Source organism: Pseudorca crassidens, chromosome 1 (genome assembly GCF_039906515.1).
Source record: "Pseudorca crassidens isolate mPseCra1 chromosome 1, mPseCra1.hap1, whole genome shotgun sequence".
Classification (NCBI taxonomy): Eukaryota; Metazoa; Chordata; class Mammalia; order Artiodactyla; family Delphinidae; genus Pseudorca; species Pseudorca crassidens.
Genome location: NC_090296.1, coordinates 38,992,457 through 39,009,550, shown reverse-complemented (window position 1 = coordinate 39,009,550; position 17,094 = coordinate 38,992,457). Strand labels below are relative to the sequence as shown.

At 35.1% G+C, this 17,094-nt stretch overlaps 1 protein-coding gene across 1 annotated transcript in view; it reads right to left on the bottom strand.

The window, feature by feature from the left end:
- KCNH5 (potassium voltage-gated channel subfamily H member 5) overlaps positions 1-17,094 on the bottom strand; it is a 333,597-nt gene that overhangs the window by 297,364 nt on the left and 19,139 nt on the right. The window contains exon 2 of the mRNA XM_067733914.1: positions 7,258-7,381. Within this exon, the coding sequence (XP_067590015.1) occupies positions 7,258-7,381 (124 nt within the window). The remainder of the gene's footprint in view (positions 1-7,257; positions 7,382-17,094) is intronic.

Here is a 17,094-nt window from a genome sequence, read left to right as displayed (position 1 = left end):
CTTTGAATGGTTAATGGAATTTGAAGGAAACCAAGATTTAGAAATGATAATCATCAGACTTTAGAAACTATATATCTATATAATAATCTTAAATACTTTTTATGTCTCTTATTGAATATCCTCCAGGAATATATAATGGGAATACTAAAAAAATTACAGAACTTCAAATTACTCTCTTAGATAGCCAAGCTCCCCTTCAGTAATAATAAATGACTTCTACAACTTCACTGTTATCTTATTGGAAGGAAAATAAAATTAGATGCACAGAAGCAATCTATCCCTGCTATAATATGGAGCAGCCACAATATAACAGAGGACCACTGCACTTAAGAGGACCACTTACAATCTGTAAGGCTCATGGCCAAGTCGTATAACTTCTCTGACTCTTAGTTGCCTCATCAGTAAAATGATGGTAATGTTAATATAACTCAGAGGGTGGGGATTAAAAGGATAATGCACATGAAGTTGCAAATTATAATGTGCTGTACAATGACTTATTACTGGAATGCTTCTTATGGGTGGGGTTAGAAGCCCCTCCAGCCCAACCCTACTCCTTTGCTCCTCTACAATTCTAGGGCAAGGGTTGGGCCATGCCTGCTAATGGGCAGGGTCCCTGTGTCTTAAAGGGATACACACATCATTTTGTGTGTCTTCTTTCTTTGTGAACCCATGACATTGAGGCATAAATTCACCCAGGGCCTGCTACTGGATAATCTGGCCACTTACCTTGCCACACAACTAACTTGTGGGAAGACTTGATCTTGGGAGTAAGGGAGATTTCCTGAGGCCTGGCTTGGGCCATATCCAGCTTGCCTGAGCATTTGGCAGTATATCTTTCCTGTATATCTTACCCTAGGAAACTTCTAGGACTAAGTGGTTTGGTTTATAGCAAGATTTACTTATTTTTGGATCCCTTGTTTTGCCATCAAAATCTCACAAACCAGCCTCATTATAACACCTGACAGTATGGCTATAATTTGACAGACTTCCAAAGGAGAAAGGAATCTTACAAACTGAAAAAATATATAATCTAATCATGAGTGCTGCCAATCTTTATCTGCTAATGGTCAACAATGTTCCTGGACTAATAAGCACACAAACACTCAGTCAACACTGAATGTTTCAACACTTTCGCTCATTGTGAAGCAGAGCTCTCGGCCAAATGGAACCAGACTGACTGACATCCATCATGTGTAATGTTCTCTTGTTGACTGAGGTAACCCTGCGTTAATAAAACTACCTGTGAAAATACATCCAATAAAGTGGCTCTTAATATCTCTGCTTCATTGTCTAATTTGATAGTTTGGTTAAGAATTATTAATGGGTCTTCCAAAAAAAAAAAAATGTATTTGAAAGCATCTATCTACTCCAATCTTCCCTACCTATCTGATTCCTCTTCTCACCCCTTTATCTTAAAAAACAAAAATAAATAAATGAAAAGTAAATTTTAAAAGAAGTAGAACAGGTTTTTAAAAGGTTCAGGCTAATCAAGGGTAAAATGCTAAAGTGGTTTCTTCCTGACCTATGACAGTATGTCTCGAATGTCAGGGCTTTCTAAGGGTCCTGAGATAAGGTCAGATGTTTTTAAATGCCATCCCCCCAAAACCTACATACAATTTCCTTCAAACATGCAATACATTTTGTGTCCTTCAGTAAACAGCAACAGTCCAAAAGCTTGGAAATGAAATTATAGGACAATCAAATGAACATTTGAACTTCCTAGGAATCCAGAAATTTCATTAAAATATTTTTTGAAATTTTAGCTAAAATAAAAATGAGACAGTACATGGCACACACCAGATTTTTATTTTAATAGAAATTTAGCTACTATTATAAAGTGCAAGGATATAGGAAAACCCTCCATCATGGCTGCTGAGAGTAGAAACAGAGGGCCATTCTGGACAGCAATCTGACAGCAGTTAATTTACAATTTCTGCATACATTCTACTATCCAGCAATTCTATTTCTGGGCATAGAGACAGACAACTTCTCCCATGGGAACACAAGAAGATGTGTATGAGGATGTTTACCTCCAACTTGTTGGAGTAGCGAAGTGTCAGAAGTTGGAGTTCAAGACTAGTAAAGTGGATAAAGAAAATGAAGGTTGTGAGGACACTGGAACACTATAAAACAGTCAGACATGATGAAATAGATTATGATATAGCAACATTAAAAAATATCAAAAACATAATGGTGAGTGAAAAGAGTAAGAAACTGTATACCTTACTGCACAGCATGAATTATGTAGGCCTTAAAAACACACACAAAGCAACATCATTTCAAGAATACACGTATTTATTAAACACATGGAAGATGGATTAGAAAGACATACAATGAACACACTAAAATGAATAGCTATGGAAGATGAAGGGGAATGGAAGGGGAAAAGAAATAAAAGAAAAGAAGTTGAAACAAAATAAAACAAATAAAATGAAATTAAAATAAAATAAATAGACTGTGCCTAGAGAGATCCAAATGATAATATTGGGACAAACTGAGGAGTATGTTTAATTTGATTCTATGCACCTGGTCTAATGGGAGAAGGACTGGGAAAGACAAGGAAAAAGATAAGAAAACAGAATAAATATACAAATGTATAAATAATGTATAATAATATATAATGTATAAATAATCTTAGCCTCTTGATATTGTAAAATTACAAATTAATATTTGTCATTTTCCATAAAACAACTCACATTTGAATATTTTAAAAATAGGACATGTAATCTTTATGCAGTTACCACTTTAATCCTATCAATTTTAATCCATCTAGTGCAAGTTGTATACAAAGATGACTCTTTTTCAGCACATAAAATATTCATATTTTTTCCTCACAAAGTGATACTCACTGATTTGTAGCTTCTTATTCTGTTATGTTTGTCTAAAACTTGTCATTATTAAAATCAGTAAAATTCTTTGATTTGTTATAAGGCTATCCTCAGTATCAAATTATTTATGTCCATATTCAACTAGAATTCAGTGATTCCAAAACTGTATAACATTAGCTTTAACACTGTATTTCTAAATGTGTATAAAAGTTTCTTTCCTCCCTCTGTTTCCTTGTGTATCATATTCAAAGGCTTTTATAGATTCATACAGGAAATGGAAAACAACTATATGTAAACAAAATTGGAATCATGATGCAGATATGGTTTTGAAATCTTTTTTGTTCATTTGGCTGGTTGGTTGATTTTTTTACTTAATAATACGTTGTTAGCTTCTTTCAGTGTCATTATTCTTCCAACATATGATGTAAGAAGTTAGGGCTTTGCCTTAACATTTTTTAATAAATATACTACCAGACATTTTTATTATTTCCAGGTCTTCATTCTTCTAAAAAGTGCTTCAATGAAAGTAAAATGGGTGTAGTTTAGTTTTTAAACGGAATGTAGAAGTTTGAAAGGGGCGTGCATTAAAATAAACTATGCCTTAAGAAAACCTGATAGGATTCAAACACTTGCTCATATATCAGATGCTAGTCTTCATTGCTCTGCGAGAGCATTCAATTGCTTGCAAGTTTTAGATTAGCAGAACACAATGGGCATTTTGTGCAATCAAGTAATAATTGTTTGTGTTAAGAATACTGTTATGTTTAACTAGTGATTACCAGTGGGGAGCGGGAAGAGGGGAGCGGTAAGAAAAGGGTAGGGGATTAAGAGGTACAAACTACGATTAATAAATAAGCTACAAGGATATACTGTACAGCACAAGAAATATAGCCAATATTTTACAATAACTTCAAATGGAGTATAATTTATAAAAATTTTGAATCACTGTTATACACCTGAAATTAATATAATCTTATAAATTAACTATGCCTCAATAAAAAAATTTTTAAAGAATATTGGTATTCGTAGAGAATGGACTTGACATGTGGAGGGGGAAGGGTAAACTGCGAGGAAGTGAGAGAGTGGCATTGACATATATACACTACCAAATGTAAAATAGGTAGCTAGTGGGAAGCAGCCGCATAGCACAGCAAGATCAGCTCTGTGCTTTGTGACCATCTAAAGGGGTGGGATAGGGAGGGTGGGAGGGAGACTCAAGAGGGAGGGGATATGGGGATATATGTATACATATAGCTGATTCATTTTGTTATACAGCAGCAACTAACACAATATTGTAAAGCAATTATACTCCACTAAAGATGTTAAAAAAAATAAAAGAATACTGGTATTTTGAAAATACTATCTCTAACAAAAGTGAAGAAGAATTGGGGGGAGCTTTGCATACTTCTTCCCACAGTGAAAAAGTGTAACATAATCCAAAGCTCTCTGCTTTCTTACCCACCTCAAATACCATAACACTTGGGATAAAATACAATAAATAAAAGCATGTTATACAGAAGTCTGTGAGACCTAGGTTAGGGTTTATTGCAAAACAAGCCAACCAATTCAACAATACTGACACAGAACACTGAGCTGTGTCCTGTAGTGCATACAAAAGTGAAAAAGATGGAATCCTTACCTTCAAGGCATGTATAATCTGGCACTGGTGGTAGGAGGGAAAGCAATGCTTTAAGGGGATAGAATATACATTCTCTGTGTTACAACATGCCAGCATTTTTTAATGAACTTTTTATAGGAAAAATTGCATGTGCCAAAGAAAACAGGCTGGGGTATAGGGGCAGATACATGGGAAGCAAGAAGAGATGTGAGCATGACTTTACAATACATCCAGATATGAAGAGCAATACATCTCAAAAATGACACCAAAAGCAATAGCAATGAAAACCCCAGGGATAAGAAAAACTAGTTTAAGGCCATATGACGGTGCCAAATGATAAACTATAGGGAGTCAAAGGAGGAAAAGTTATGAGCACCTTCAGGTAGAAGATGGCAACTTGAAACAAGCCCGGCATGATGATGGTGGGAGGTCAGGAAGTAGGTATGGGAGCATCTACATTTCCTGGAATTCTCTATAGAACCTGTTCCACAGGTTAGGTCTACCATAAAACTAACCTTTTCCTAACCTAAACCCTGCCGAGACATAAAGGAGCAGAAATGCTCAATACAAACCTTGGCCTCCCAGAATTTAGAACACACACCTCAGTGACAGTGCTAGGCCAAGAGCTAATATCCACCCAGCAGGTAAAAAGGCACAAGAGACATCCGTGCTACCAAAGAGAGTTTCTCAACGAGGGGCCACAGTTTTTCATCATTCCTACCTACCAATTTCAGGCCTGGAAGTGAAGGCTGAATACGAGAATGACTTTAGTAGAGAGAAAATGAGGACTGCTGGGAGAGGATAAGCGAAGAAAGAGGATGTTTGAACAGATAATTTCTCAGTGCTGGCTAAGCATCAGGATCATCAGAGCTGCTGGTTAAAAGGACTGATTCCTGCCCCCACCTACCCACCTGAGGTGATTCTGATTCAATAGGTTTAAGATGAGGTCTGAGAATCTGTGTTTTGCAAAACCTCTCTTAAGTGATTCCCATGTATAGTCAGGTTTAGACTCCATATGAAATCCCTACCCTCCATGAAGATGTAGAATATATATATTTGTATATGCATATAATGTCTCGCAGCACAAATGGGTAGAAAAAAAGATAAATAAATCACTGCTTCCCTGGGCAAATCCCTTAACCTAACTCTAACTCAGTTTTTCCTCTGAAAAATAACGAATATGGAGTAGAAAAAAATTGACCCCTTGCAGTTCTAAAATAACATGATTTTGGTACTTAGTTAAGTGTGAGCTTTAAAGAAAAATTAACTCAAGGAAAAAACATCCCATCTGGCATTACCGAAATATTGTGAAAAGTTTTCGGTTCTAAATTGGTTCCTTATATAGAGTTTCCTTTTCTCTTTTATGATCTTTTTTGGTAATACTCTCTTTAAGCTCACAGATATGGAATATTTTAAAAGAATTGTTATAAATAATATAAATGCCAGATTCTGTTTTACATAAGTCAAACAAAATAGCAGTGGTACAATGTACCAACATAACAAAGTACGTGTGATTTACACAGTATGAAAAAACTTCATTTTGATTTTTTTTTTAATGTTCAAAAACCATGTCCTACTTGGTTGGGGGTTGTTGCCTCTACTTTGTTCAATACAGTTTTAGCAACTCAAGAAGTGCTGATGACATCAATGGTCCTCTGATATAGGATGTTCCTTTGATCACTTGGCACCTAGAATAGTTTGTGGCCCATAGAGGGTGATCAAAAAATATTTATTGCATGAATTAATAAATTCACAGCTATGCAAAAATATTTCTCTTTGCAAAAGTTCTCACCAGTGGCTCTTAAACTATGTATTTCTATTGACAGTTTAGTCTCCTTAACATTCTAATATAATTTTTACCCTATAGTTTGCATGTGAATCAATAGGTTCTGGTACCAATTCCAATCTGGGTGTGGGGGTGGGGGTGGAGAGTTTCCCTATACCAACAACAAGCAATTCTAGGGACACCAGCTGGGTGTCCTATGATTCAACTCAATTCTGACACTACCTACCTGCAGATAGCATCAGATTCCACAGGTTAAACATTGAGGGTTCAGTCCTACAAGACTACCCTCCACCAGACTTCAGGAATCAGTCACAAGCCTAGGTCGTTGCCTGTGTTTCTGACCCACCTAATACAGATTGGAGGTTCCCATGACACCCTCCTTAAACTTCAGCACCAGTTACAAGCAGAGGTTGTTATGTGTACTTTTGACAAACAGCTATATATGAGAGGTTCCCATGACCTCTTCCTTTGGTTTGAATAATTTGCTAGAGAGACTCACAGAGCTCACAGAAACATTTTGCTTACCAGATTACTGGTTTATCATAAAAGGATATAACTCAGAAACAGGCAGATGGAAGAGATGCACAGGACAAGGTATGGGGCTTCCATGCCCTCACCAGACATGCCACTCTCGTCACTTCCACATGTTGCCCAAACTGGAAGGTCTCAGAACCTGTCCTCTGAGTTTTTATGGAGGCTTCAATACACAGTCATAATTGATTAAATCATTGCCATTGGTATTGATTCAACCTCCAGCCCCTCTCCAGGAGACTGGGCAGAGGGCATGGTACTAATTACATGGTTGGTTCCTCTGGCAGCCAACCCCATCTTTAGGTTATCTAAGGGCTTTCCAAAAGTCACCTCATTAACATATAACAAGAAATTCCAAGAGTTTTGGGAGCTCTGTACCAAGAACTGGGTGCAAGACCAAATCACAGTGAATCTAAGTAAGTTTAAGCCTTTTAACCACATTCAACATTTAGTTAAACTTTAAAAAACATTCCTGAGCTGTTCTCTTAACCTACCTGCAAGTGCTACTTTTCTGCATGACGTCAGCTCGATGATACCCAGAGAGTTTGCAAAAACCGTCATTACTATAAACTACGGGCCAATCCACAATCTGGGCATTTCCCAGTAAGAAACTCGATTCTAAAGGAGAAAGAAGAAAAGGGAAGTTTTTTAGCTTCATTTAACAATGTACTTCTTTCAAGTAATTAAAAAGACATATTCATAAAAATAAACAAATATAACTATGGTTTGTTATGGTACAAATAATAAAACGTATCCTTGAAACTGGCATTATTACTTTAGCATGATCAGCAACTGAGATCTGCAATGAGTACAAGATTTGCATATAAACTAAAAACTCCATTGAAAAGAAGCCAGTTTACAATACTCTCTGCATTCAAGTAAACAGTACACTATGAAAACAAAGCATGGTTAATATTAAATAAATGTTAATGACTATAATAATCACAGCTAAAAACAGTTTAATTTATTAAGACTAAGGGCTACAGTCACTTCTCTACAAACTGAGAATATTAAACTTAATAACAGAGACAAGTTTGGATGACTCCTCCAAAAACTGTATTAATGTAATTTTGACATGATGGGACAAATTCATTGTCCATCAGTTTGATCTAGAGAAGTCTAATTTAAAATCAAATTTTTAAATGAAGTCCCTTTTTAAAATAAAATTATTCAAAGACATTATTTTCAACCACATGCTACACAGAATTTGGAAACTACCATTATTCTAAATAAAAGAAACATCTCTGGTCTGTTTTGCATGGAGAAGTGGTTTTGCTTTAGGTATAAAAATTAATACAAAAAATAATATCTTTTGGCATATACCTTGATTGAAAATCCAACAGTTTTAGGCAGTAACTTTAGCAGTTTTGTAGGTCAAATGATAAATATGTTAACATCAAAATTAAAACAATATTAAAATATAAAACATAAAATTATTTTTAAAATAAATATCAATATTTTACAAGCAGATTTTTTAGGGAGTACTATACTTCAAAATATCTACCTAAAAAATCTTCTTTGAACTCATATTGAGTGGTGTACTGAAGAGAAATTAACTTATGAGTAGATGACTTGAAGTTTAAATTCTGACTTACAGTTGCTCTTCATATAAATAACAATGCAATTCACTGACTAAGTAGCTGCTAAGTAAAAGGCACTACTCTGGATCAGACAATGGGATAAAATAAAGATCAATAAACCATGCCCTTTACTCTCAAACAACTTACATATGAAGAAAAACAAATATGTAACCAAGTACAATTTACCAGAACAGATGCCAAATCAAGAAGCATGGGCCAACATATGGGAAAAAAATCTGTTTCAAGGCACTAGAAGACAATCAAAAGTGGATAGAAACCGGAAAAGACAAACCCTTGAAAAAAGGAAGACACATTAGGTGAGATATTCATTTAACTGTCCATTCCCCTGAGAGCACGTCTCAGTTTGTAAAGTTCGTGGGTGATAGAGCTCAAATAGAAAAGTCTTATGGGGCTAAAAAGTCAAAGATCATAATTTGGGACCGCCAAAGCAGCTTGAAGTTAAGGTGGAGTTCCTTTAACATATGGAGCCATAAACCTGTATATAAGTCTACCTCAAATCCTCCTCTGTGACCTAAATTGCATGCACAGGATGAGACTACAAGGAACCCATCTTGTCTTGCAATGACTAGAAGGCTAAAGAGGTAGGCAGAAACTTCATCAGCTTCCCAAAGCTATAGGACAAATTTTGGAGTTCGAGTCCTATCAAGTTAGAGAAGCTTGGTAAATACCTTGAGCTTTCCATTAATTCCACAGAAGGCCTTACTTCAGGAATAAAAATCAAGTCTCAGGATAAATGGTTATGACCTGAGTCTAAGATCAAAAATGTAGAAAATAGACTCATACTAAAAAAAAAAAAAAAAAAAAAAAAAAGCTGAAGTCATAATTACGGTGACGCACCAGTAATTTAACCACCTGCTAAAATAAAATGAAATCCTCTTCAGAGGAAAATAATGAAGTCCAAAATCTCTACATTGTATCAATACAATGTCCGTATACAGTTAAAAATTATTAGGCATGCAAAGAAACAGGAAACTGTAACAATAATCAAGAGAAAAAAATGGGCAATAGAGAGGTTGAGATGGGAACATAGAAATAAACAATACAATCTCTGAAATAAAAAACTGAATAGATTTAACAATATATTGGACAATAAAAAAGAAAGGACAGTTTAAAAACATATCAATGCAAATTACTGCAAACTGAAGCAAAAAGAGAAAATAACAGAAAAGATGTCCTGGGACAATATCAAGCAGTCTAAAATATATGTAGCTGAGTCTGGGGAAAAAAACCAGAATAGGACACAAATGTTACTTGATAAAGGATGACTAAAATTTTTCAAATAGCATGAAAAATAGCAACACAGAGATCTTAGCTCAGTAAACCTCAAGCAAGATAAACCAAAGAAAGCAACAGTAAGAAGATGACAGTAAAATTGCTAATGAAAAATAAGGGAAAAAAAATTTTAAACATCCAAAAAAAGATACATTATTTATATGTGTTATATTTGGGGGAGGTGTAATAAATACAGCATACAAAGAATGAAAAACAAAGGAGGCCAGAAATCAATGGAATGACATCTTTAAAATACTGAGAGAAAAATGTTTATCAACGTAGATTTTTATAGAGAGCAAAGATATCCTTCAAAATTGATGGTCAAATAAAGACATGCTCAGAAACAAAAATTGGGAGAAACCATTGCCAGCAGAATCACAATAAAACAAATGTAATAGGTATTTTAGCTGAAAAAATAATAATAGTAACAATAATAATAACAATAACCTCCACAAAAAAAGTCAAGAAGGGAAAAACAAACAACAGATAGGACAAATAGAAAATAAACCCCAGGATGGTAGCCCTAAATCCAACTATATCAAGCATTACATTAAATGTAAATAGAATAAACACACTAATTATAAGACAGAAATTTTCAGACTGGATTTTTAAAAACAGAATAGAAACTGATAGTCTAGTATTTTAAGAGAGCCATTTAAAGTATAAAAAGATAGATACGGACTTCCCTGGTGGTCCAGTGGATAAGACTTCACCTTCCAATACAGGGGGTGTGGGTTCAATCCCTGGTCAGGGAGCTAAAATCCCACATGCCTTGGGGCCAAATAAAACAAAACATAAAACAGAAGCAATATTGTAACAAGTTCAATAAAGACTTAAAATTTTTTTTAATTTGAAAATTGAAAGTGTGAGGTAAAATACACTACTCAAACACTAAGCATAAGAAAGTAAGTCTGGGAGGCTTCCCTGGTGGCGCAGTGGTTGAAAGCCCACCTGCCGATGCAGGGGACACAGGTTCGTGCCCCAGTCCGGGAAGATCCCACATGCTGCAGAGTGGCTGGGCCCGTGAACCACGGCCACTGAGCCTGCGCGTCCGGAGCCTATGCTCCGCAACGGGAGAGGCCACAACGGTGAGAGGCCTGTGTACCACAAAAAAAAAAAAAAAGAAAGTAAGTCTGCCCATGATGATACAAAATAAAGTAGCTGAAGACAAGGGGTAATAGAAATAAGGAGGGGCATTTAATAATAATAAAGGAGTCAATTCATTAAGAAGATACAGCACTCCCAAATGCATATGAAAGTAATGAAAGAGCTTCAAAATGCATGAAGAAAAAAAATGACATAACTAGGATAGACAATTTCACAATAATAAAGGGAGATATTAACCTTCTGCCTTAACTAGCAGAACAACCAGATGAAGAACTGATTGAGGATACAGAATATTTGAACAACACCAACACTATCAACTAACTCAAACTAACTGACATTTACAGGACACCCCACACTACACTACAGAATACACATTCCTTCCCAGTGCGTGTGGAAATTCCACCAAGATGTAACTGACTTTGAGCCACAAAAATTGTCAATAAATTTCAAAACATTGAAATTACATAAAGTATATTTTCTGACTTCAAAGTAATTAAATCAGAAATCATTTTTTTTAATTATCTAGAAAAATCTACAGTATTTGGATGTTACCCAATTCATTTCTAAACCACTGGGTCAAAGAAGAAATCAACAGAAATATAGAAGATATTTTAAACTGGATGATAATAAGTTTGTTGTATACATTTAAAGCAGTGCTTAGAGAGAAATTTCTCATTTTAAAGTTTTATTTTTTAATGAAAAGTTTAAAATCAATAATCTAAACTCTTTTATGAAGAAACTAGAAAAATAATAGCTATTAAATACAAATTAAATAGAAGGAAGTAAATAAAGGTCAGAATGTAGATCAGTGAAATAGAAAACATTCAAAGAAGAGTGAACTTCAAAAAAACACAAGTTACCATCATCAAGAATGAAAGAGTAGACATCACTGGATATAGTACACATAGCAAATGGTAATAAAGGTACAGCAAACAATATTTTGCCAATGAATTATAAAACTGTGATGAAATGAATTAAATTTCTGAAAATAAAAAACAGGCACAAAAAGAAATGGAAAATTTAAATAGCTTAATATCTTTTAATGAAAACTAAAGGCCCAGATGGCTATGGGCTCAGGGAATTCTTTCAAATATTTAAATAAGACATAGTACAAATATTACACAAACACTCGGAAAATAGGTGAGGAAATATTTCTTAACTTGTTTTATGAGGTTAGCATTATTATGATACCAAAATCTGACAAGGGCTGTTAAAGAAAGAATTACTGACCAATAGATCTTATGAATGTAGTTGCAAAAATACAGAAGAAAATATTGGCAAATAGAATCCGGCAATATATAAAAAAGAAAATAGGGCTTCCCTGGTGGCACGGTGGTTGAAAGTCCACCTGCCAATGCAGGGGACACAGGTTCGTGTCCCGGTCTGGGAAGATCCCACATGCTGTGGAGAGGCTAGGCCCGTGAGCCACGGCCGCTGAGCCTGCATGTCCGGAGCCTGTGCTCCGCAACGGGAGAGGGCACAACAGTGAGAGGCCCACGTACGCAAAAAAAAAAGAAAAAAAAAAAAAATAGATCATAGCCAAGTAGTGTTTATCTCATGAACATAAGGTTGATTTATCATTATGAAATCAATCAATGCAATCCATCAACAGAATAAAAGAAAAAGCCATATGATTATATCTCAGTAGATGCAGAAAAAAGCATTTGACAAAATTCATACTCATTCATAGTTAAAATATCTGAGCAAACTAAGAATAAAAGAAAACTTCCTCAAACTGATAGAGGATACCTGCTAAAAAATCCATAACTAACATCATTTTTAAAGCTAGAATACTAAATATTTTCCCCCTAAGATTAGGAAAAAGTCAATGATATATATACTCTCAACCCTTATACTCAACATTTCATCAGAGGTCCATCTAAGAAAATAAAGGAAAAAAAAGAAAAAGAGAGAAACAAACCAAAAATGTATATAAGATATAAATGTTTAAAAGGTAAATGTAATTTTTTTTCTATTTGCAGATGACATGATTGTTTATGTAGAAAATTCTAAGGAATATTCAAAAGGATATCTAAAATTATTGAGTGAATTAAGCAAGGTTACAAGACATAAAGTCAATATAAAATCTATTTTGTTTATATTAACTAGCATTAAACAATTGGAAAATGAAAAGCAATTTCACTTAGAATGATATCAAAAAGTATAAAATACTTAGAAATAAATTTAACAAAATACATGTAGGACCTCTAGAGTGAAAACTAAAAAATGCTGCTTACAAATGGCTTCTAAACAAATGGAGAGCTATGCCATGTGAATGAATTGAAAGACTGGATATTTTAAGACTTCAGTTCTCTACAAATCAGTCTATAGATTTAATACAATCCCAATGAAAATACCAACAGGCTTTTTTGAAGTAATTGACAAAATAATTATAAAATGTTTGTGAAAATACAAATTACCTAAAATAACCCAAAATAAAATCTGAAAAAGAAGAACCAAGTTGGAGAAACATACAACTATAGTAATTAATATAGTATGAAATTGGAGTTGGGACAAATAGATCAATGAAACAGTTTAAAGACTTCAGAAATAGACCCTTACATAAATGGCCAACTGATTTTTTGCAAAGATGCCAAGGCAGTTTCATTAATAAAGACAACTTCAATGAACTGTGCTAAAACAGTCCTGGCTATCCATACAAGCAAAAATTGAACCATGACCCTTACTTCACACCACACACACGAAAATAATTTAAAACAGGTCATAGACTTAAACACAAAAGTGAAAACTAAAAATAAAACATAGAAGGAAATCTTTGCAACTTTGAGGAAGACAAAAATTTCTAAGACTCATATAGTAATCACCATAAAAGAAAGTATTGATAAATAAATCAGACATTATCAAAATTAAAATGAACTGCTCATTCAAGGACACTGTCAAGAAAATGAAAAGGGAATCCACAGACTGAGAGAAGATATTCACAATGTAGATACCTGAGAAAGAACTCCTATCCAAAATAGGCCCGAAAAATCCTACCAAAGGGCAAATGACCCAATTAACAAAATGGGCAAATGACTTGAACAGACATTTCAGAAAAGAAGATGTACAACAGCCAATAAGCACAAGAATAAGATACTCACCATCATCATGCATTAGGGAAATACAAACTAAAAGCACAATGATCTATCACTGCTTAACCACTAGAGTGGTTATAAAAGCTAATAATACAAAAATGTTGATGAAAATATGGAACAACTGAAATTCTTTATAAAATGCTAATGAGAATATAAAATGGTATGATCACTTTGGAAAACAGTTTCATGAAAAATTAAATATTCAACTATGACCCAGAAATTTCACTTCTAGGCATTTACTCAAGTGAAATGAAAAGATATGTTAACAAAAAGACTTGTAGAAGAATGCTCACATCAGATTTATTCACAGTAGCCCAAAACTGAAAACAATGCAAATGTCCATCGACAAGAGAGTGGATTAAAAATTGTGGCATATTCATACAAGACATTCTACTCAGCTCTAAAATGGAACAAACTACTGATAGATTGCAGCAACACAAATTAATCTGAAAAACACTGATGATTTAAAGAAGTCAGAAACTATAATTTCATTCATATGAAGTTTAAATATAGGCAAGGTCAATCTATGGCGATAGAGATCAGAACAATGATTTCTGAGGGGGATGGGATGGTAGAGGGACTGATGACTTTCTGGAGAAGGTCATTGTTTTCTATCTTTATAGAGATATAAACTACAGAGGTATATACATTTGCCAAAACTAATTGAACTGTATACAAGATCTGTATGTTTTACTTCATATAAAGTATACCTCAAACTTAAAAGAAAATACAAGAAGGACAAAGGACTAGAGAATCACAAGTTTTAGGAAACCAGTGGCATTTGAGCTGAACCCTAGCTATAAGAATGGTAATACTACGTTTCCTTGGTACATACAGTGATTAGAGTTTAAAATGATCTTATTCCTGCAAAAATGCTTCATAAAATATAAATTCTTCTATAAATATTTTCATTTATATATAGCATCAATTATAAATATTTGTAATATGATCATCAAAAATTAACTTCTTTCCCTTCTTAGCCCAGGCCAGGTCCTAGTCAGTTTAACCTCTCTAATCCACAGGTTCCTCACTTCATAACTAGGTAGCTGTGGCAGTGCATATAGCTTGCTACATGGTCTCCCTGATTTTCAGACTAACATTCATTTGTCCCCCTCAAGCCCTGCCTCCATCCTACCACTCTTCATCCAGATCAAGTCTCCCAACTGTTAACATCACTGAATCCTCTCCCAGACTCACAAAGTCCTTTGAAATCCAGCCTCATCCTCTCTGCCTGTGCAAACATATTTCTCATTATTCTCCTGAAGTCCATACTATTGCAGTTAGGTCAGTTTTCTCATTATATCCTCAAAAGATGCTCACTCATGATGCCTACTATCCACTTGAAATACTTTTTCTTCATCTCTTTGCCTATCAAAACTTTTAAGAACCAGTTCAACTCTCCCTTCTCTATGACACATTCAGTGGTTACCACTGAATCCACATCCTCTGGCTACCATCATATCTGTCTGTGTCCAACCCTTCACAGGACAAACTTTTCATAAAAGTTGTCTATTCTCATTGGCTCTATCTTCTCAGCCCCTATTCACCCAACTCACTCCTATCTGGCTTACGTCCTCACCTCTCCAAGCCAACCTAGGTAACCAATAATCTCTCCATGTCACCAAATCCAGAGGACACTTTTTACCCTTTCCACTTAATAATTCAGAAGCAATGGTATCCACTCCCTCCTTAAAAATGTCTCAATCCTTAGCTTACATAGAACAACATTTCCCTGATTCTCTGGACACTCCTCCATTTCCTTTGCAGACTCAATACTCTTTATCCAGTCAGTATATTAAAGTTCCTCTATGTCCATTCCTCTTCTGCTTTCACCTATCTCCATAGATTCAGTAACTCTATCTCCAAACCAGACCTCTTCTATAAACTCTAGATCTTTATATCCAGGTTCACCTCTCCTCATAGATAGCTTAAATTTACCTCAGTAGAACATGTCCATGACCTGTCATTTCCCCAAATCAGATGCTTTCCCAGTGTTTCCTATCTTAGAAAATGAGATCACCATCTATGCAGCAATCTGGAAGCCATCTTTCAACATCCTTCTGATTACCCCTATAGCTAATTTATTACCAAATCTTATTAATTTTGTCTCCTAGAACCCTTTCAAATCTCTCCATTTCTCTAGATCCTCATCATCATCTCCCAACTCCAAGCTTCCATCATCTCTCCCCTAGACCATGCCAAGAGCTACCTAATCGGTTTACTCAGGCCCTCTCAATGAAGGAATCATTGAGTGACTCCTTCAATAGATTATTCACACTGAAGCCAGGCAGGTCTTTTCAAAATTCAATCTGGATCGTATCCCCTCCCTGATTTAACATCTGTCAATAGCTTCTCAGGGCTCTCAGAACTCTCCCAAGTTTGCATGGCCTATAATGACCTCAGAGTCTGTCAAACCTCAACTCTCACCATTCTGCACCTTGCCCTGAGTATGACAGCCAGCCACTTTTTCCTTGTAAGTTTTTCCTTGTAAGTTTCAAGTCCTCTCCCACCATAGGAGGACCTTTTAACTTGACATTCTCTCTGCCTGAACATCATTGCTTTCCCTCCCCATTTGGTTGACACCTACATTTATTTAGATCTTAACTCAATCGTCATGACTCTAGTGAATCTTTCCCTGACCTTCTGACCAGGTCATCCATAATAATTTTAGACATGATGTACCTCTCACTCAAAGTCCTTATCAAAGTTGCAATTTTATGACAGCCTCATGACACCTATTTGTGTCACGAAATGATTAATGCATATCTGCCTGTTGAGCTGTATGTTCTATTTGATCCTCCAATACCTAACACAGTGCCTGGCATCTAATATATGCTTGCTAATTGTCTGACTATATCAATAAACAAATGCATTCATTCATAGATTCTTGCAGGGATCTCTCTTTATATAATTGATATCATAAAATTTGGTATGAAGTGCCTCTCTAAATACCTCATGTATGCTTTCATATATGCTATTTTTTTGTCTTCTCAAACAGATGATACAGTCCTCAGAACTATAAAGTTTACGCCTACTATGCATACAAGAGTCACAATACAGTAATTACTTATTGATTAAAGGAACTGTCAGTATCCTAGGAAAGAGAATCCCACAGTTCTAAAACAGAAGGACCATAAACATTAAAGGTCTACTGCAGGAGGCCTTCTTTCCCCAGAAACTATCCAAATCAGTGTTTCTCAAACTTTCTTTAATTGAAGCTCATAGTAAGAAACAAATTTTACAGAGTGACTCAATG